This window comes from Cetorhinus maximus, chromosome 6, assembly GCF_964194155.1.
Source record: "Cetorhinus maximus chromosome 6, sCetMax3.hap1.1, whole genome shotgun sequence".
Taxonomy (NCBI): domain Eukaryota; kingdom Metazoa; phylum Chordata; class Chondrichthyes; order Lamniformes; family Cetorhinidae; genus Cetorhinus; species Cetorhinus maximus.
The window spans coordinates 71,519,334-71,540,338 of NC_135884.1; the positions used below are offsets into that span (position 1 = coordinate 71,519,334).

General features: G+C 42.9%; 1 protein-coding gene across 1 annotated transcript in view; it reads right to left on the reverse strand.

Annotated features, from left to right (window-relative positions):
- Nucleotides 1-21,005, reverse strand: part of dock3 (dedicator of cytokinesis 3) — a 1,472,428-nt gene that overhangs the window by 1,238,149 nt on the left and 213,274 nt on the right. The window contains exon 2 of the mRNA XM_078543841.1: nucleotides 15,862-15,945. Coding sequence (XP_078399967.1) covers nucleotides 15,862-15,945 — 84 coding nt within the window. The remainder of the gene's footprint in view (nucleotides 1-15,861; nucleotides 15,946-21,005) is intronic.

Sequence of the window (21,005 nt, forward strand, 5' to 3'; positions counted from 1 at the left end):
CTTAGGAGGAAGTCACCATAACATGATAGAATTTACCCTGCAATTTGAGAGGAAAAATCAGATGTAACGGTATTACAGATGAATAAAGGCAACTACAGAGGCATGAGGGAGGAGCTGGCCAGAATTGACTGGGAGATGAGCCGAGCAGGAAAGACATGGAACAGCAATGGCAGGAGTTTCTGGGAGTAATTTGGGAGACACAGCAAAAATTCATCCCTAGGAAGAAGAAGCATACTAAAGGGAGGACGAGGCAACCATGGCTGACAAGGGAAGTCAGGGACAGCATAAAAGCTAAAGAGAAACCATACAATGCGGCGGAGAGCAGTGGGAAACCAGGGGATTGGGAAGCCTACAAAGGCCAACAGAGGACAACTAAAAAAGAAATAAGGAGGGAGAAGATTAAATATGAGGGTAAACTAGCCAGTAATATAAAAGAAGATTGCAAGAGTTTTTTTTTAGATATATAAAGGGTAAGAGAGAGGCAAAAGTGGACATTGGGCCGCTGGAAAATGACGCTGGAGAAGTAGTAGTGGGGAACAAAGAAATGGCGGAGGAACTGAATAGGGACTTTGCGTCAGTCTTCACGGTGGAAGACATGACTAACATCCCCAAAGTTCAAGAGTCGGGGGGCAGAGATGAGAATGGTGGCCATTACCAAGGAGAAGGTGCTATGAAAACTGAAAGGTCTGAAGGTGGATAAATCAACTGGGCCAGATGGATTACACCCCAGAGTTCTGAAGGAGATAGCTGAAGAGATAGTGGAGGCGTAAGTGGTGATCTTTCAAGAATCACTGGAGTCAGGGAGGGTCCCAGAGGACTGGAAAATCGCTAATGTAACCCCCCTGTTTAAGAAGGGAGTGAGGCAAAAGACGGGAAATTACAGGCCGATTAGCCTGACCTCAGTCGTTGGTAAGATTTTAGAGTCCATTATTAAGGATGAGATCTCAGAATACTTGGATGTGCATGATAAAATAGGGCAAAGTCAGCATGGTTTCATCAAGGGGAGGTCATGCCTGAAAAATCTGTTAGAATTCTTTGAGGAGGTAACAAGTAGGTTAGACAAAGGAGAGCCAATGGATGTATTCTACTTGGACTTCCAGAAGGCCTTTGACAAGGTGCCGCACAGGAGGCTGCTCAGTAAGATAAGAGCCCATGGTGTTAGAGGCAAGGTAATAGCAAGGATAGAAGATTGGCTGTCTGGCAGGAGGCAGAGAGTGGGGATGAGGGGGTCCTTCTCAGGATGGCGGCTGGTGATTAGTGGAGTTCCGCAGGGGTCAGTGTTGGGACCACAACTTTTCACTTTATACATTAATGATCTAGATGAAGGAACTGATGGTACCCTGGCTAAGTTTGCAGATGATACAAAGATAGTTGGAGGGACAGGTAGTATTGAGGAGGCGGGGAGGCTGCAGAAGGATTTGGACAGGTTAGGAGAATGGGCAAAGAAGTGGCAGATGGAATACAACGTGGGGAAGTGTGAGGTCATGCACTTTGGTAGGAAGAATAGAGGCATAGACTTTTTTCTAAATGGGGAGAGAATTCAGAAATCTGGCATGCAAAGGGACTTGGGAGTCTTAGTCCAGGATTCTCTTAAGGTTAACTTGCAGGTTGACGCAGTAGTTAGGAAGGCAAATGCAATGTTGGCATTTATTTCGAGAGGACTAGAATATAAAAGCAGGGATGCGCTGCTGAGGCTTTATAAGGCTCTGGTCAGACCACATTTAGAATATTGTGAGCAATTTTGGGCCTCGTATCTCAGGAAGGATGTGCTGGCCCTGGAGAGGGTCCAGAGGAGGTTCACGAGAACGATCCCAGGAATGAAAGGCTTAAGATATGAGGAACGTTTGAGGACTCTGGGTCTATACTTGATGGAGTTTAGAAGGATGAGGGGGGGATCTGATTGAAACTTACAGAATACTGAAAGGCCTGGATAGAGTGGACATGAGGAAGATGTTTCCATTTGTAGGAGAGACTAGGACCCGAGGGCACAGCCTCAGAGTAAAGGGAAGACCTTTGAGAACAGAGATGAGGAGAAACTTCTTTAGCCAGAGAGTGGTGAATCTATGGAATTCATTGCCACAGAAGGCTGTGGAGGCCAGGTCATTGAGTGTATTTAAGACCGAGATAGATAGGTTCTTGATTGGTAAGGGGATCAAAGGTTACGGGGAGAAGGCCGGAGAATGGGGTTGAAAAACTTATCAGCCATGATTGAATGGTGGAGCAGACTCGATGGGCCGAATGGCCTAATTTCTGCTCCTATGTCTTATGGTCTTATGGAATATTTTTCTCAGAGAAGGTTGAGAGGAGATTTGACAGAGGTATTCAAAATCATGACTGGTCTGGACAGAGTTGAGAACTAAAAACTGGTCCCACTGGCGGAAAAACAGAATAAGTGGGCACAGATTTAAGTTACTTCACAAAAGAAGCAATGGTGACATGTGGAAAAAATTTTCACGCACTGAGTGCTTAGGATCTGGAACGAGCTGCCTAAGAGTGTGGTGGAGGCAGGTTCAATCGAGGCATTCAAGAGGGAATTGGATTGTTATCTGAAAAGTAAGAATGTACAAGGCTACAGGGGAGAAGGCAGAGGAGTGGCACTAGGTGAATTGCTCCTACGGAGAGCTGACGCAGATACGACCAGCCAAATGGCCTCCTTCGGTGCTGCAACAATTCTATGATTCTCCAAATGACTTGGATCTTAGAATACGGAGTAAAATTTCAAAATTTGCCTATGATACCAAATTTTGGGGAATGGCAAACAGTAAATGTGATATGAACTGCCTGCCTAATTGATAGACTAACAGAATGGGCAGACAATTAGCAGATGGAATTGAATACAGACAAGTATGAGGATGCATTTTGGCAAAAGAGATAGGGAAAGGCAATGTGGACTTAATGGCACAGTTCTAAAGAGTATGTAGGAACAGAGGAACCTGGGGTGCATATGTCTCAATCTTTGAAGGTGGCAGGACTTATTGAGAGAGTAGTGAGCAAAGCATATGGGATCTAGGGCTTCATAAATAGAGGCATCGAATACAAAAGCAGGGAAGTTATGCTGATCCTTTATAAAGCTCAGGTTATTGCATCTAGGGTATTGCATCCAGTTATTTTTCTTTCCTTAGGAAAGATGTGAAGGTCCTTGAGAGGGTGCAGAGGAGATTTATCAGAATGGTTTTAGGGATGGGGGATTTGAGTTACAAGGTTAAGTTGCAAAGGCTGGGGTTGTTCTCCTTGGAGCGAAGGAGTTTGAGGAAAGATTGGACAGAGGTCTAAAGGATTATGGCAGACTTAGTTAAGGTAGACAAGAAAAAAAAAAAGCTCATTAGCTGATGGTACAAGGCTTAGGGAAAACAGATTTAAAATTTTGGCCAATAAATGCAATGTGAATGTGAGTATGACTTTCTTAAGCAGCAAATGGTAATGAACTGGAACTCGATGTCCACGAGGGTGGTGGAAGCAGAAACAAAGCTTTCAAAAGGAAATTGGATGGGTACTCAAAGGAGATAAACTTGAAAGACAAGTAGGACTGACTGGACTGCTTTGCAGGACGCTGGCATGGATGCAATGGGCCAAATGGCTTCCTTCTGTGCTGTAAATGACTCTATAAGCTGAATTTTCACCAAGCTGGGAAGGCTCTGTGGGACCCAGATACAAAAATACCACTCGCGTTTCTGACATCCAATTTTTGCAGGCAGGAAGAAGAGAGTGGGGTGTGATTCGTACAGGAGGGAAACCTGAACTCAACAGGGCCATTTGAACTTAGTGCTGGGATCAAACAGACCCTATTTTGGCTGCTGAAGGGCCTTAGCCCACCATGTGGGCGTCACGAATTGCTGGAGTAGACACCAATTGTGGTAAAGTGAGGTACCCTGACCCTTTAAGAGAATGCAAGTGTACTAATCATGTGACAGCACTGACGAATCACTGTACAGCGCAGGCAACTGGGAACTCTAAGTCTAGTTCCAGAGGTTTCTGAGTGAGCATGTATGATCTGGTGCTCTGCCCTATGTCTCAATAAACCACCACTGTTTATTCTTACATCAGTCTCTCCCCATTATTGGTTGCAAGGAGCAACTGATGAGAACATAGGAAGGCATGTAGTTACAGTTTGGTTGGCCAACGAACTCATTTACCCAAGTAATAAAACCAATGTTCTTGAAGGGTGGATAAAATATGTTTGTGTCATGATCTGAAATTTTTCAAATCTGGGCAAAAGGAGGAACCGTAGGCAGTCAGCAATACCTTGAAGCGCTGGCACATTCCAAGGTCCAGGACAATGTGCTCAGGGATGCACCAAAGCTTGGGGTAACCACCGCAAAAGTGCAATGGGGAAAGGTCGTTGTCTAAGGCCTTCTAGCCATAGTACATCGAGGGGCTGAAAAATGTACGCACCCTGCAGGCTGCATAACTCACATTGAATGTACACAGTAAATATTACACATATCACAATTATATTTAAGTACCTCAGAGTACAAAATGATCTATGTAGAAAATTTGAATATCATTGCACCTCTCTCTAATAAACATTTCGAAATGTTTTATAATAGTCTTTTAGATATTTTATGAATAAAGTATATTTATGCAAAAAAGAAAGCACCTAGAAGAGCACCCGGAGGCAGTCAGCAGTACCTAGAAAAGCTATCCAATCCAGTCCAGTCTGGGGCTTCAGAGCAGAGCAGCCATGTTCTGAGAGAAATCAAGGTGTGATATCACAGGAAAACAGATGTGATTGATTGGTGAATATTTTGTTCCTTTATCTTCAAAACTCATGTTATTAGTAATTGTAAGGTTTTATTAGTTGTAGTAGGGTTTACTAGCAATAGTAAAGGTGATTGGGAGTAGTAATGTTTATTGATTATAAATTAATTAGGAAAAATAAATTAATTAACAAACAATATAGATGGCAAGGCAGACAATGTGTTATGACTGCACAATGTGGGAGCTCCTGGATGCCAGTGTGATCCAAAAGTGTCTACAGCTTGAGAAGCTTTGGTTCAGTCACTGAGCTGGAGGCTGAGCTGCACACACTGCGATGCACTAGTGGGGCGTAAGTTACCTGGATATCCTGTACCAGGAGGCAGTCACACCCCTTAGGATGGGGCCTTCTGATTTGGTCAGTGGTGAGGGACAGGAGGGTGTGACTGCGAGTGAGGCAGGTATGGGGACCCAGAAGTTAGAAGTTGAGGAGCATCAGCCTTTATAATTGTCCAATAGGTTTGAGGTTCTAGCAATCTGTATGGGTGAAAATGGTGGCTGCATGGAGGATGAGCAAACTGACCATGGTACAGGAAGCCATTCAAGTAGGTGACGGTGGGGGGGGTGCGGGGTTGGAGAGGTTGGGAGTTAATAGAAACGTAGTGGTAGTGGGGGGATAAACACAGTTCCCTGCAGCTGAGAATGGGAGTCCAGGCGGCTGTGTTCCCTGCACAGTACCAGGGTTTGGGACATCAGTTCTGCAATGGAGAGGAACTTGTTCCACGTAGGTACTAATGACATAGGTAGAACTAGGAAAGAGGTTCTGCTGAGGGAGTGTGAGCAGCTGCAGGATAAATTAAAAACCAGAACCTCAAAAGTATTAATCTCTGGATTATCTAAATGAGCCACAAGCAAATTGGCATAGGGTGAATCAGATTAGAGAGTTAAATGCATGTCTCAAAGATTGGAGTGGGAGAAATAGGTTTCAATTCATGGGGCACTGACATCAGTACTGGGGAAAATGGGAGCTGGACCATTGGGATGGACTTCACCTGAACCATGCTGGGACAAGTGTTCTGGAGAATCATATAACTAGGGCATAGAGAGGGCTTTAAACTAAGTGGTGGGGGTAAGGGTTCAAGTTTGGGAAGATATGATAAATTAAACAGAGAAGACAAGGCAAGACAGCAAAGTGGAAGTGAGGGAAACAATGATCAGAGTGTGGCAGGAAGGGATAGAGAGTACAAACTTAAGAGTGTACCAGCAGATAAGCTTACAAAAATAGTAAAAAGACAGAACTAATGGCTCTGTATCTGAATGTATGCAGTATTTGGAACAAAACAGATGAATTGACAGTGCAAATAGAAATAAATATGTATGATCTGATAGCCATTACAGAGACATGTCTGCAGGATGACAAGGACTGGGGCATGACTTTCAAGGATAAACGACATTTAGGAAGGACAGGAGGCTAGGAAAAGGTGGAGGGGTAGCTCTGTTAATTAAGGATGACATTGGCACAATAGAGAGAGATTACCTCAGTTCTGGAAATAAGGATGTACTCTCAGGGTAGAGATGAGAAATAATAAGGTAAGAGGTCACTTTTGGGAGTGGTTTATAGGCCCCCTAACAGTAACCACACTGTAGGATAGGGTATACGAGAAGAAATAATGGGGGCTTGTGGGAAAAGTACAGCAGTAATCATGGGTGATTTTAACCTACATATAGATTGGACAAATCTATATGTAGATTAGCAAAGGTAGTCTGGATGATCAGTTCATTGAGCATTTTAGGGACAATTCCTTAGAGCAGCACGCTCTAGAGCCAACCAGAGAGCAGGCTATACTAGATATGGTAATGTGCAATGAGACAGGATTAATTGACGACCTCATAGTGAAGGTGCCCTGAGGTAACAGTGCTCATAATATGATTGAATTTCACATTCAGTTTGAAGGAGAAAGGAGTGAATCTAAGACTAGAGCTTTAAACTTAAATAAGGACAATTATGAAGGCATGAAGACAGAGCTGGCTAAAGTGAACTTGGAAATTAGGTTAAGGGATAGGTCAGTAGAGATGCAGTGGCAGACATTTAAGGAAATATTTCAGAATACTCAAAAAATACATTTCAATGAGGAAGAAAGACTAAGGGAAGGACGCGCCATCCGTGGCTAACCAAGGAAATTAAAGATAATTTTTTCTTATTCATTCATGGGATGTGGGTGTCGCTGGCTAGGCCAGCATTTATTGTCAATCCCTAATTACATACGAACATACGAATTTAGAAGGAGTAGGCCATTCGATCCCACAAGCCTGCTCCTCCATTCAGTAAGATCATGGCTGATCTGAATGTATCAACCACCCCACATTCCTGCCTACACTCGATTACCTTTCACCCTCTTGTTAATCAAAATCTATCTAGCTCTGCCTTAAAAATATTCAAAGACTCTGCTTTGGAAGAGAGTTCCAAAGACTCTCAGCCCTCAGAAAAAAAATCTCCTCATCTCTGTCTTAAATGAGCGATCTTTTACTTTTAGACAGTGACCCCTCCTTCTAGATTCTCCCACAAAAGGAAACATCCTCTCCACATTCACCTTGCAAGACCCTTTAGCATCTTGAAGGTTTCAATTAAGTCACATCTTATTCTTCTAAATTCCAGTGGATACAAGCCTAACTTGCCCAGCCTTTCCTCTAAGACAAACCGCTCATCTTTGGTATTAGTCTAGTAAACCTTCTCTGAACTGCTTCTAACGCATTTACATCTTTCTTTAAATGAGACAACCAATACGGTACGCAGCACGCTAAGTGTGGTCTCACCAATGCTCTGTAAAACTGAAGCATAAGCTCCCTACTTTTGTAATCAATTCCCCTTACAATAAACGGTAACATACTATTAGCTTTCCTAATTACCTGCTGTACCTGCATACTGGCATTTTGTAATGTGCTCTAGGACACTGAGATCCCTCTGAATCTCAAAGCTCTGCAATCTCTCACCATTTAGACAATAAGCTTCTTTTTTATTCTTCCTGCCAAAATGAACTATTTCACATTTGCCTACATTATACTCCATTTGCCAGATCTTTGCCCACTCACTTAACCTATGTCACCTTGTAGCCCTTGAAAAGGTGGTGGTTAGCTGCTTTCTTGAACCTCTGCAGTCCATGTGGTGTTGGTACACCCACTGTACTGTTCGGGAGGAGTTCCAGGATTTTGACTCTGCGACAGCAAAGGAATGGTGATATATTTCTAAGTCAGGATGGTGTATGGCTTGGAGGGGAACTTCCAGGTGGTGGTGTTCCCATGCATCAGCTGCCCTTGTCCTTCTAGCCGGTAAAGGTCGTGGGTTTAGAAAGTACTGTCAAAGAAACCTTGGTGAGTTCCTGCAGTGCATCTTGTAGATGGTACACACTGCTACCACTGTGTGTCGGTGGTGGAGGGAGTGAAGACAGATGCAAAATATCTGTTCAATTCACCTGCCATTTTCTAATTCTCCATTATTAATTCCTCAAGCTCTCTTTCTCAAGGGAACCAACACTTACTTTGCATTCTCCTTTTCTTTTTAGATACATGTAGAAACTCTTACCATCTATTTTTATATTTCTAGCCAACTTTCTCTCGTACTCTTAATTTTTCCCTCCTTACTAATCTTTTAGCCATTCTTTGCTGTTCTTTGTATTGTGTCCAATCCTCTGACCTGCCACTCATCTCTGTGGAATTATACGCTTTCTTTTAATTTGATTGAGGTAAGAGTGACTGCCCTTGACATCAGGGCAGCATTTGACAGTGTGTGGCATCAAAGAGCCCTAGCAAAACTAGTCAATGAGAATCAGGGCAAAACTCTCCATTGGTTGGAGTCATACCTAGCAGAAAGGAAATTGGTTGTGGTTTTTGGAGGTCAATTGCCCCAGTTCCAGGACATCATTGCAGGAGTTCCTCAGGGTAGCGTCCTAGACCCAACCATCACTTGGATGAAGGGATCGAATGTATGGTGGCTAAATTTGCCGATGACACAATGATAGGTAGGAAAGTAAGTTGTGAAGAGGACATAAGGAATCTGCAGAGACATAGATAGGTTAAGTGAGTGGGCTAAAATTTGGCAGATGGAGTACAATGTGGGAAAATATGAACTTGTCCACTTTGACAGGAAGAAAAGAAGAGCAGTATATTATTTAAATGAAGAGAGATAGCCGAACTCCGACGTACAGAGAAATCTGGGTGTCCTGGCACATGAATCACAAAAAGTTAGTATGGAGCCACAGCAAGTCATTAGGAAGGCAAATGGAATGTTGTTGTTTATTGCAAGGGGAATGGAGACCACACCTGGAGTAGTGTATACAGTTTTGGTCTCCTTCTTTAAGGAAGGATGCTTTAGAAACAGTTTAGAGAAGGCTCACTTGACTAATACCTGGGATCGGGATGGGGGATGGGGCTATCTTATGAGGGAAGGTTGGACAGGCTGGGACTGTATTGTAATGATTCCCAGCTGAGGTTACCACTGGACAAGCCTGATCCCAGGGTGGAACCCAGCTTGACACATCCTAACATTTATTTGTTTGTTTAGATACTTGGAAAGTAGCTACTGAACAGAGTCACAGTAGTCAGCTGATGCTCAAAAGAATAAAACATTTATTAAACAAGAAAAGATGAACTATATTACAATACTCCTTCACCCTCAACTATACTTTTACAGATTTGTAAGGATAAGACAAGTTACAAAAGCTATCTGATACTTTAATGTCCACAGTAAGTATACAGTCTATGTAAACCTATGGCAACCCATGGTCAGGCACACCACACTCTGAAACCAAATGACAGATGTCATCTCAACTAGATACTATGGATCTCTCCTCAGCTCCCCACAGACGCGTGTCACACCATGAGCCAGCCGGGCTCACTGCACTCCATCTTTCACCGGGGGTTTCCAATCTTCACTCTCCGAGACCTTGCCTTGGAATCTTCTCCCAAACTGGTGCTCTCTCTCAGATGCCTTCCGCAAGGGTTCACCTCCAGGGTTTCATATTCTCCTTCTGATGTTGCTCTCCCCTGGGTCACCACATGCATTCAAGCTGTCTTCCATGCAGACTCTCTCATCGACTCAGCGCTAACAGTACACCATTGCTTTGCATGCCCATGGCAAAGAGTTACAGACCTTCAGTTGTCTCTCTGGACCTTCTTGCCACTTGCAAGCTGTTCTCGCTTTAAATCTGCTTTCTGCAGCTTTTGTCTCTTTAAATCTGAAGCTTGGAGCCTTTCTCTCTGCCCCTTATTAACAGGACCTTTTCTAGGCTCCTGTCCTTCTTTTCCCCTCTTCCATTCCCTTGGATTTTTGGGGTTTTTCCTTAGCTTGGGACTGACTATCTGTTCCTCTTGTTCCAGTCTCTCTCTGGCAGCTACTGTCACCAACTTCAGCTTTGGGCTGGCTATCTGCCCCTTCTAGGTGGCTTCTGTTTGGCAGCTGTCTTCCAAACCAGCTGAACTCCAACAGCTTCCAAAACAAAGTGCTGTTTCTAGCTTTTCTGTGTGCATCTATGGGAGGAACCTGCCTCTCTGAACCCTTGTTGCTAGGCAACAGCCCAATTCTTCCACCCTTGTTTGTTTACCTTCTCTTTAGGAGCCATAAAACTCATTAGAAATGGAGACACCTTTTTAAAGTGAAACTTAAACCTCAATTTGACCTTTCTTAGCACACAAATACAGAAATACAAACCAAACTTAAATTTTAAAGCTAAAACTCATTCCTAACACCCACAAATACCAATATAACTTACTTAAAAACTATTTCTATTTCCTAACAGTATCCATTGGTGTTTAGAAGAATGAGAGGTGATCTTAATGAAACATTCAAGATCCTGAGGTGAAAGGATGTTTCCCCTTCTGGGAGAGACTAGAACTAGGGGACACAGTTTAAAAATGAGCAGTCTCCCATTTAAGACAGAGATGAGATTAATTTTTTTCTCTGAGGGTCATGAGTCTTTGGAACGCTCTTCCCCAGAGAGCAATGGAGGCAGGATCATTGAATGTTTTTATGGCAGACATTGACAGATTCTTGACAAATAAGGGAGTCAAAGGTTATCGGGGGTAGACGGGAATGTGGAGTTGAGGCCACAAACAGATCAACCATGATCCTATTGAATGGCAGAGGAGGGCTCTAGGGGCCGAATGCTCCTAATTCATATGTTCGTATGTATGTTCTTATGTAAATCCCCTGCTCTTGAAACATGAGAAAACATACTTCAGCTGTCAGTGAGAGTTTGCTGGATTGCTTTGATTGACAGGCCATCTGGAGTAGGTTAGACAATAGGGGCCTTTGTTCACATTTTCCCAAGCGCTATTATGATATAATTATGAACGTGTGGCTAAGTTTCAAAAGCTACAATTGTCAGGGTTCTGTGTTCGCAGGTTTATTGACAGTTTGAGGAGGCTATTAAAAGACTAGCTGTCTTCGATGTGGGGTTTGAACAGAAGTTTTTTTTTAAGAGATTAACCACTTTAGGCAATTTAAAATCTTTGAATGGGAGGTTTTTTCAGTATCAAGTGTATAAAGCAAGCAATTTTCTCTCCTCTCTGCCAAAAGGGGAATTAATGAACATTACTCACATATGAACCTTGGTTGTTAGTATGTAAAGGCTGTCTGCAGCATTTCACATGGTTAAGCATACCATCCTCCTCCAATGCCTCTCCACTGTCACCCAGCTGCGTGGGACTGCTCTCACATGGTTCAATTCTTATCTATCTAATCATAGCCAAAGAATAGCTTGCAATGGATTCTCTTCCTGTTCCGCATCACTAATATCCTTTATGGAAGGGAATCTGCCATTCACACATGGTCTGGCCTACATGTGACTCCAAATCCACAGTAATGTGGTTGATTCTCAACTGCCCTCTGAAATGGCCTAGCAAGCTACTCAGTTCAAGGGCAATTAGGGATGGTCAACAAATGCTGACCTTGCTAGTGAAGCCCACATCCCATGAAAGAATAAATAAAAAGGAAATGTACAGTATATACGTACTATCTATCTTTTTAATCTTTAAATCCAGAAGTATGTCAATATTAGCAGTGGACCAATCAAGAGAAAAAAATGACAACTACAGTTCTTTTTTTTTAACTGTAGCTTGTATTCATACAAAATGCACACCACTTACTACAGCCTACCATTAATTATGTGCTACAATTTTTTTTTCTGCAATGCAGTTCATATTTGGGATTGTATGGGTAATCTGTTCTACTCATGCAATGATTCCCTGGCTCTTATGAAGCCTTAAGATTACCCAGTTTTTTGAGTGTTTCATGTTTCTGATCAAGTAGTCATATTAATATCTATTAAATATCTTATGCCTGATGGCACTGTCCACAGACCTTGTTTTCTGTTGCAACTATTTGTCAACTTTTCTATGAACTCCTAGGTCCACATTGTCTTAGTTGTGTTGAAAATAAAAACAGAATGTTCGACTCCAAAAAAGAGAGTCTGAATTATGTCCATGCAATTTAGTCCAATTTTTCTTGCCCCCTAATCCCACATCACCTAAAGACTACATTGGTCTTGACTTTCTTTATTTCGGAAAATAAAAGCACATGGTGTAGAGGGTAACAGATTAGCACGGATAGAAGATTGGCTGGCTGGCAAAAGCAGAGAGTATGCATAAAAGGGTCTTTTTCGGAGTGGCAGGGTGGACAAGTGGAGTCCCACAGGGGTCTGTGCTGGGGCCTCAACTTTTTATGATTTACATCAAAGACTTAGATTAGGGAAGCAAAGACATGGTAGCTAAATTTGCAGATGACGCAAAGAAAGGTAAGAAAGTATGTTGTGAAGAGGACATGAGGAGGTTGCAGATGGATATAGATAGGTTGAGTGAGTGGGCAAAGATCTGGCAAATGGAGTTTAATGTGGGAAAATGTGAAGTTGTTCACTTTGGCAGGAAGGGCAAAAAAAGAGTATTACTTAAAATGGAGAACGGTTGCATAATTCTAAGGTGCAGAGGGATCTAGGTGTTCTAGTACATGAGTCACAAAAAGTTAGTATGCCGATACTGCAAGTAATTAAGGCAGCTAATAGAATGCTATCCTTTATTATGAGAGGGATTGAACATACAAGTAAGGATGTTATGCTTCAGTTATACAGGGCATTGGTGAGACCGCACCTTGAATACAGTGTGCAGTTTTGGTCTTATTTAAGGAAGGATGTAAATGCATTGGAGGCGGTTCAGAGGAGGTTTACTAGGTTGATACCTGGAATGTATGGGCTGTCTTATGAGGAAAGGTTGGACAGACTGGGCTTGTTTCCATTGGAGTTTAGAAGAGTGATTTGGTTTAAGTATACAAGATCCTGAACGGCTTTGACAAGGTGGATGACGAAAGGATGGGTGTGCCTTAGGGTGTGTCCAGAACTAGGGGGCACTATTTTAAAATTAGGGGTCACCCTTTTAGCAGAGAGATGAGGAGAAATTTTTTCTCTGAGGGTTGTGTGACTTTGGAACACACTGCCTCAGAAGGCAGTGGAGGCGGGGTCATTGAATATTTTTAAGGTGGAGGTAGATAGATTCTTGTTAGGCAAGAGAATCAAAGGTTATCAGGGGTAGATGGGAATGTGGAAATTGAAACACAGGATAATCAGCCATGATCTTATTGAATAGCGGAGCAGGTTCGAGGGGCCAAATAGCCTACTCCTGTTCCTATTTCTTATGTTCCTGCAGGGAATGTACACTAGCTATGAGTCCAGATAACTAACATTTTTAAGTCATCTGGAACTATTTCCAAAAACATCTCAACATTAGATGACAGAGACTATTTTTGTTCCCTAACTAAAGATTCCAATTGAATTCCATTTCAATAAATTAATTATTGAAACTCAGTTTTCCTTAAATTTTTGCCTGTAAGTTTCAGGTGTTAAATAATACACATCAAAGGTAGCACGTTTTGCAACAAGTCATTCTGTCTACAGGATGACACAGGAAAACGTCCTAAACTGCTTTATCACCCTGGCTTGGCCACATATTTTTGTGCCACATGGTAACAAGCCAGCAACTTAAAACTCCAAACATAATCTGCTCCTTTGACATTTGGAATCAAAATTATCAAAATTATTGGCCAAGTATCCCATTACCTCACTTACTGGACTTGCTATTGATACGTTTCTCTACCAATTCAACAGCAAGTCAATGTTCTTTCCCTTCCACTTCAGGTTGGCAAAGTTTGTCCTTCCTGTCCTTGAAAATTCCCGCTGATTCCAGAAGCAGAGTTGGGCCAATGAGAACTGTTTCTAGTGCATATTAATGAGTTGTTCTGCACCAAAAATAGCTCGCATTGGTCAAACTTCATTCTCAGAAATCAGCAGGAATTCAAAACATCCTATGCTGCACTGATATCACCCTATGCAGTGTATGCTTTTCTTTCAAATTTAAACTTCACTTACTTTGAAATATATAGAAGTCATTTGAATTTACAGACTGGTTTACAGTTGAACTCTCTGAAATTAAGCAGGGATTCCAATAGTTATGATAAGCAAACAGGCTCATCCTGCACATAGGCAATCGTATCCCTGAGTAGCACAAGGCTGTCAGAGATCTTCCTGCCGGGCACAGTGCAGGTCTGGTCAGGGTGGATCACCAATTCCAGAGCGGACTTGATACAATTAGCGATGACTTTGGACAGAATCTTATAGTCCACATTCAACAGTAAAATGGGTCGCCAATTTCTATTTTCCTCCCTTTCCCCCTTGTTGATGAGGGTGATGATGCCTTTCCTCATGGATTCTGACATACTGCCGGCCAGAAGCAAACTCTCGTACACTTCTAGCAGGTCTGGGCTGATCCAGTCCCACAGAGCCAAAAACAACTCAGCCGGCAAGCCGTTGCTTCCGGGAGTCTTACTCTTCTCGAAGGACTCAAGGGCCTTAGTCAGTTCGTCAGGAGTTAGCAGTTTGTCCAGGCTCTCCCATGTACTGTCGTCTAAGACCTCTGTGATAGAGAACAGGAAGGGCTGGGAGGCCGTGCTGTCTGTGGGCTTCATGTCATACAATCCAGCATAAAAGGATTTGCTGATCCTCAAAATGTCAGAGTGCGGTGACTTTACTGAGCCTTCTTCTTCCTTCAGGCTGCTGATCACAGAGCTCTCTCTGTGTACCTTTTGGAAGAAGAAACGTGCAATGAATGTATGCATTGAATACTAATTGTATTATAATTGTATTGAAGAACCTCAGAGTACAACATGATGTATGTTGATAACTCCAATACCATTGCACTGTCTGGCTGTCTGTAATGACCATATTGAAATGATTGTAATATTCATTGATTGTATTGAAGCACCTCATGATCCACGTGTTGAAAGTTGAATCTGATTGTACTTTTTGTGATGGCGACTTAGAAATGTTTTGTAATGTTCTTTCAGATATTTTATGAATAAAGTATATTTTTCAAAAAAAAAGCAAACAGGCTCATCCTGTTCACCAAGGTAAGCGTGAATCATTAAGTGTTCTTTTATCTTCGAGTCTTCTCAGTCATAGAGTGGTGGTACTTTACTATTTATATGGCCACTGTCTGAAGCAATATGTTAACTTTAGCTGAGAAAATAAAATAGTCTTGTTTCATGCAAAAGTACTGTAGATTTTTTAAGAATGGGGACACACATGGGGCATAAACATTTGAAGGCGTTTCAACAAATAAAAATGTTTGAGAACCTCTGGTTGGACACATTTCCAAAGCAAGTTGGAAAATTAAACTATCACGCTGTATAGGATAGCTGCTAGGGGACAATGGAATGTAAGATAGCTGAAGGTTCTGATCCTTCAAATAATCTTTAAATTAGTAGCATGCTGTTTTTCATAGGATTTGTGCCTCACTAAGAGTATGCGCATTGTGTGAAGGCACATGGCTCTGCATAAGTAATAGGCCATAACTCAATTTACAAGTTGAGAGGGCAAGCATCAGATATTTAAAATTTACTCTCATGGTTTGATCTTAATATAGCTTTGGAATATGCATGTCATGTTTGATATAATAGATCACATTTTTTGACATGAGAATCAATTGCAAAGGCATTGTGGGCAAATATTTGCTGTACAAGGGAGACACTGCTCATTTTTAAAATGGAACTTCTTAATTTTAAAGAAATGGCATTTTCATGTTTTCCCACATTGGAGTACATGATAGGTCATTATTTAGTTTCAATCTTACCTTCACATTTTTCCAGGATCTGAACTGTTTCTCCAATTTCCAGCACAAGCCCTTGAGGCACTGAACCACGGAAGCTGCATATCACTAAGGAAAAAAAAAGAAAGTGACATTTAGGATTTTCTATGCCAGAAACACATGAGCTGCTGTTAACCAAGCCACAGGGAACAAATTCCTCCACATATCACCACCAGCCACCCCCCAACTTGCCACATAAATATTGCACATTTGAATGTGAATATTGCTGAAAAGGGAGACATGTTGCTGGAGCTTTTCATCTTGCACTCATCAGAACAAATGCAAGAATGCCAATTTCAAACAATCACAACAATTAAATGTCAAATATATTAAAAGGTACTAAATATTCCTGGATACAAGGTGTTCAGGAAAAGAAGAAAAGGGGGAGGGGTCACAGCACTGATTTAAGGAGAGCACTGCAGTGCTGGAGAAAGAGGATGACCCAGGGGGGCCAAGGACAGAATCTTTTCCCCAAAACGAAAAAACAGCAAAAACTGGAAAATAAGAATATTGGTCTGAACTGGCCTTGCATACCTTAAAATGGAACACCAATAAAAACTGGGGAAAAAAAAATACTAGTCCGAACTGTTCTTTCCTTCCGAGTTGGCAACAGGTAAGGAATAAAAAAGGTGCAATTACATTGCTTGGTGTAGTCTATAGGCGGCCACCAACTAGTGGGGAGGATGTAGGGAACTAATTTGCAAGGAAATTACAGAGAGGTGCAAAAATCATAAAGTAATTATTGAAGAATCCTGCTTCAGACACCATGAAGTAGGTTTTGTAGTCTTGAGTATATTAACAGCAAGTTTTTATTAACAACTCATAACTATATACATATATACAGCAGAGGGTACAGGTATGGAGCTGACTCTATCCTAGGTCTTTACGCACCTCTGTCCATCTCTAGACTGACCCTGGCTCTGCATCATATGCCATCTTACATCACTGTCTGGGTGGTACTGTACTCAGTCCCACATTAACCCTGTATGTACCAGACCCTTTTACTGCACCAAAAATAAAAATACCTGGAAAAACTCAGCAGGTCTGACAGCATCTGCGGAGAGGAACACAGTTAACGTTTCGAGTCCGTATGACTCTTCAACACTACTGCACCTCTCCCCAAGTTTTTATCTCATGGATATAGAGTTATTTCAGTTTACTTCAAGTATTATAGTTATATCTTGTGCATTTACCTTGTTACAACCTTAATGCTATTCTAGAATTATTGCTATTACAATGTTAACATTAACAACATTCTCACTACCCCATCTTCCCTCCATCCCCCACCCTTAAAGTTCTTGAGGCTAGAGGTTCAGGTGGTCTGGAAGTCTTATAACCCTTCTACATCTTGTTCGCTGAACTGTCAGGAGAATGGTAGGCTCTGGTTCTCGTTGTTGGCTTGGAAGTTGGACTGACATTTGGATATGCTTTCATCCATTTCTTCCATTGCTGGATGCTAAACCATGCCTGGTTGGGCTGGCTGGTTTGGTGGTGCATGGTTGTTGTTGCTCTTGATTGTTTCTTGCGGGGTGGACAAAATTGATATTCGTCTGCTTGATGATGCCTTTTCTTCTTTTTGGGCTGCCGGAAAGCTCTGATGCTGAGGAAGGGTGTTCCCGTGGCAAGAAGATGGAGTAGCATGCTCATCTCTTTTTTTTGTTGTTGTTGATGGAGAGAGACTGCTATGAGGTTCCAGCATCCCTTGTGGTTCTGGCACACTGGCTGAAAGTTGCCGTGTGTGCGCACAGAGGTTGACAATGGAAAAGGACAAAGAACAGTCCAAAGTAAAATTAACTGGACGAAAGCCAACTTCAATGGGATAAGAACAGATCCGGGCCAAATAAATTTGAGTCAAAGGTTGACAGGAAAAATGGTAGCTGAGCAATGGATTACCTTCAAGGAACAGTTAATTCGAGCACTGTCAAGGTATATGCTCTCGAAAGGGAGAGGAGGGCAAACAAATCCAGAGCTCCTTGGATGACAAAGGAGATAGACATTAAGATAAAGAAAAAGTGCACTTATGACAGGTCAGATAGTGTCTACAATTAATTTTATTCATTCCTGGGGTCTGGGTTTTGCTGGCTGGGCCAGCATTTATTGCTCATCCCTAGTTGCCCTTGAGAAGGTGCTGGTGAGCTGCCTTCTTGAACCGCTGCAGTACATGTGGTGTAGGTACACCCACAGTGCTGTTAGGAAGGGAGTTCCAGGATTTTGACCCAGCGACAGTGAAGGAACGGCGATATAGTTCCAAGTCAGGATGGTGAGTTACTTGGAGGAGAATCTCCAGGTGGTGATGTTCCCAACTATATGCTGCCCTTGTCCTTCTAGGTGGTAGTGGTCGTGGGTTTGGAAGGTGCTGTGGAAGGTGCTGTTGAAGGAGCTTTGGTGAATTCCTGCAGTACATCTGCTGCTACTGTGCGTCGGTGGTGGAGGGAGTGAACGTTTGTGGATGTGGAGCTGAGATGACAGACCTCCAACAACCACAGCCATCTTCTTTTGTGCTAGGTATGACTCCAACTAGTGGAGAGTTTTCCCCACGATTCCCATTGACTCCAGTTTTGCTAGGGCTGCTTGATGCCACACTCGGTCAAATGCTGCCTTGATGTCAAGGGAAGTCACTCTCACCTCACCTTTTGTCCATGTTTGAACCAAGGCTGTAATGAGGTCAGGAGCTGAGTGGCCCCGGCAGAACCCAAACTAAGCATCAGCGAGCAGGTTATTGCTAGGCAAGTGTCAGTTGGTAGCACCGTTGATTACCCCTTCCATCACTTTACTGATGATCATGTGTAGACTGATCGGCCAATTACCGCCCTGATTGGATTTGTCCTGCTTTTTGTATACAAGACATATCTGGGAAATTTTCCACATAGCTGGGTAGATGCCAGTGTTGTAGCTCTACTGGAACAGCTTGGCTACGGGCGCAGCAAGTTCTGGAGCATAGGTCTTCAGAACTATTGCCGGAATACTGCCAGGGCCCATAACCTTTGCAGTATCCAGGGCCTTCAACCCTTTCTTGACATCAGGTGGAGTGAACTGAACTGAAGACTGGCATCTGTGATGCTGGGACCTGCGGAGGCCGAGATGGATCATCCATTCAGCACTTCTGGTTGAAGTTTATTGCAAATGCTTCAGCCTCATCTTTTGCACTGCTGCGCTGGGCCCCTCCATCATTGGGGATGGGGATATTTGTGGAGCCTCCTCCTCCAGTTACTTGTTAAATTGTCCATCACCATTCATGACTGGATATGGCAGGACTGCAGAGTTTAGACATGGTCCATTGTTTGTGGAATTGCTGATCTCTGTCTATCAATTACTGATTATGCTGTTTGGCACGCAAGTAGTCCTGTTTTGTAGTTTCATCAGGTTGACACGTCATTTTTAGGTATGCCTGATGCTGCTCGTGGCATGCCCTCCTGCACTCTTCATTGAACCAGGGATGATCCCCTGGTTTGGTAGTAATGGTAGAGTGGGGAATATGCCAGGCCATGAGGTTATAGACTGTGCTCAAGTACAATTCTGCTACTGCTGATGACCCACACAGATGCCCAGTTTTTGCTTTTTGAATTTTTGCTTTTATCTTGATTTGCTAGATCTGCTCGAAATCTATCCCATTTAATATGGTGGTAGTGCCACACATCCTCAATGTGAAGACGGCACTGCGTCTCCACAAGGACTGTGCAGTGGTCACTCCTACTGATACTGTAACAGACAGATGCATCTGTGACAAGCAAGTTGATGAGGATGAGGTCAAGTATGTTTTTTGCCTCTGGTTGGTTCCCTCACCACCTGCCGCAGATCCAGTCTAGCCGCTATGTCCTTTAGGACATGGCCAACTTGGTCTGTGGTGGTGCTTCTGAGCCACTCTGGGGATGGACATTGAAGTCCCCCACTCAGAGTGCATTCTGCATCCTTGATACCCTCAGTGCTTCCTCCAAATGGTATTTAACTTGGAGGAGTACTGATTCATTAGCTGAGGGAGGGTGGTATGTGGTAATCAGCAGGAGGTTTCCTTGCCCATGTTTGACCTGATGCCATGAGACTTCATGGGGTCCAGAGTCGATGATGAGGACTCCGAGGGCAACTCCTTCCCAACTGTATACCACTGTGCTGCCACCTCTGCTGGGTCTGTCCTGCCAGTGGGACGACATAGCTAGGAATGATGATGATGGTGGTGCCTGGGACATGATCTGTAAGGTATGGCTCAGTGAGTATGACTATGTCAGGCTGCTGCTTGATTAGTCTGTAAGACAGGTCTCCCAATTTTGGCACAAGCCCCTTGATGTTGGTGAGGACCACCTCACAGGGTTGACAGGGCTGGATTTGCAGTTGTTGTTTCCGGTGCCTAGGTCTATGCCAGGTGGTCTGTCTGCCTTCATTCCTTTTTATTGACTTTTTAGTGGTTTGATACAACTGAGTGGTTTGCTACACCATTTCAGAGGGCATTTAAGAGTCAACCACCTTACTGTGGATCTGGAGTCACATGTAGGTCAGACCAGGTGAGGACGGCAGACTTCCTTCCCTAAAAGATATTGGTGAACCAGATTGGGTTTTTATGACAATGCTTTCCTGGTCATTGTTGGACTCTTAATTCCAGAGTTTTTTAAAAATTCAACTTCCACCATCTGCCGTGGTGGGGTTCAAGTATGACCTTGGGTATCTGGATTACGAGTGCAGTGACAATAGGACGACACCACCGCCTTCCCAAGAGGAGAGGTGAAGAGGCAAAGAGAAGCAGAGAGGGAGTCTGAAAAGAGACTGACAACTAACCTGAAAAGGAAATCCAAAGTCTTCTGCATGCATATAAATAGTAAAAGGGTGTTAAAAGGAAGAGTAGGGGTGATGGGTGATGAGATCCCAAAAATGAATTTACACCTCGAGGCAGAAGGCACAGCTGAGGTATTAAATGAAAATTTTGCATCTGTTTTTACCAAGAAAGAAGGTGCCATGCAGGCCATGGTAGAAGAGGAGGCAATTCAGACACTAAAAGGGTTTAAAATTGAAAAAAAGAGGGAGGTCTTAGATAAGTTGTCTATATCTCAGTTGAGATACATCCAAGAACACGGAGAAAAGTGACAGTGGAAACTGCAGAGGCACTGGCCATAATTTTTCAGTTTTCCTTAGATTCAGGC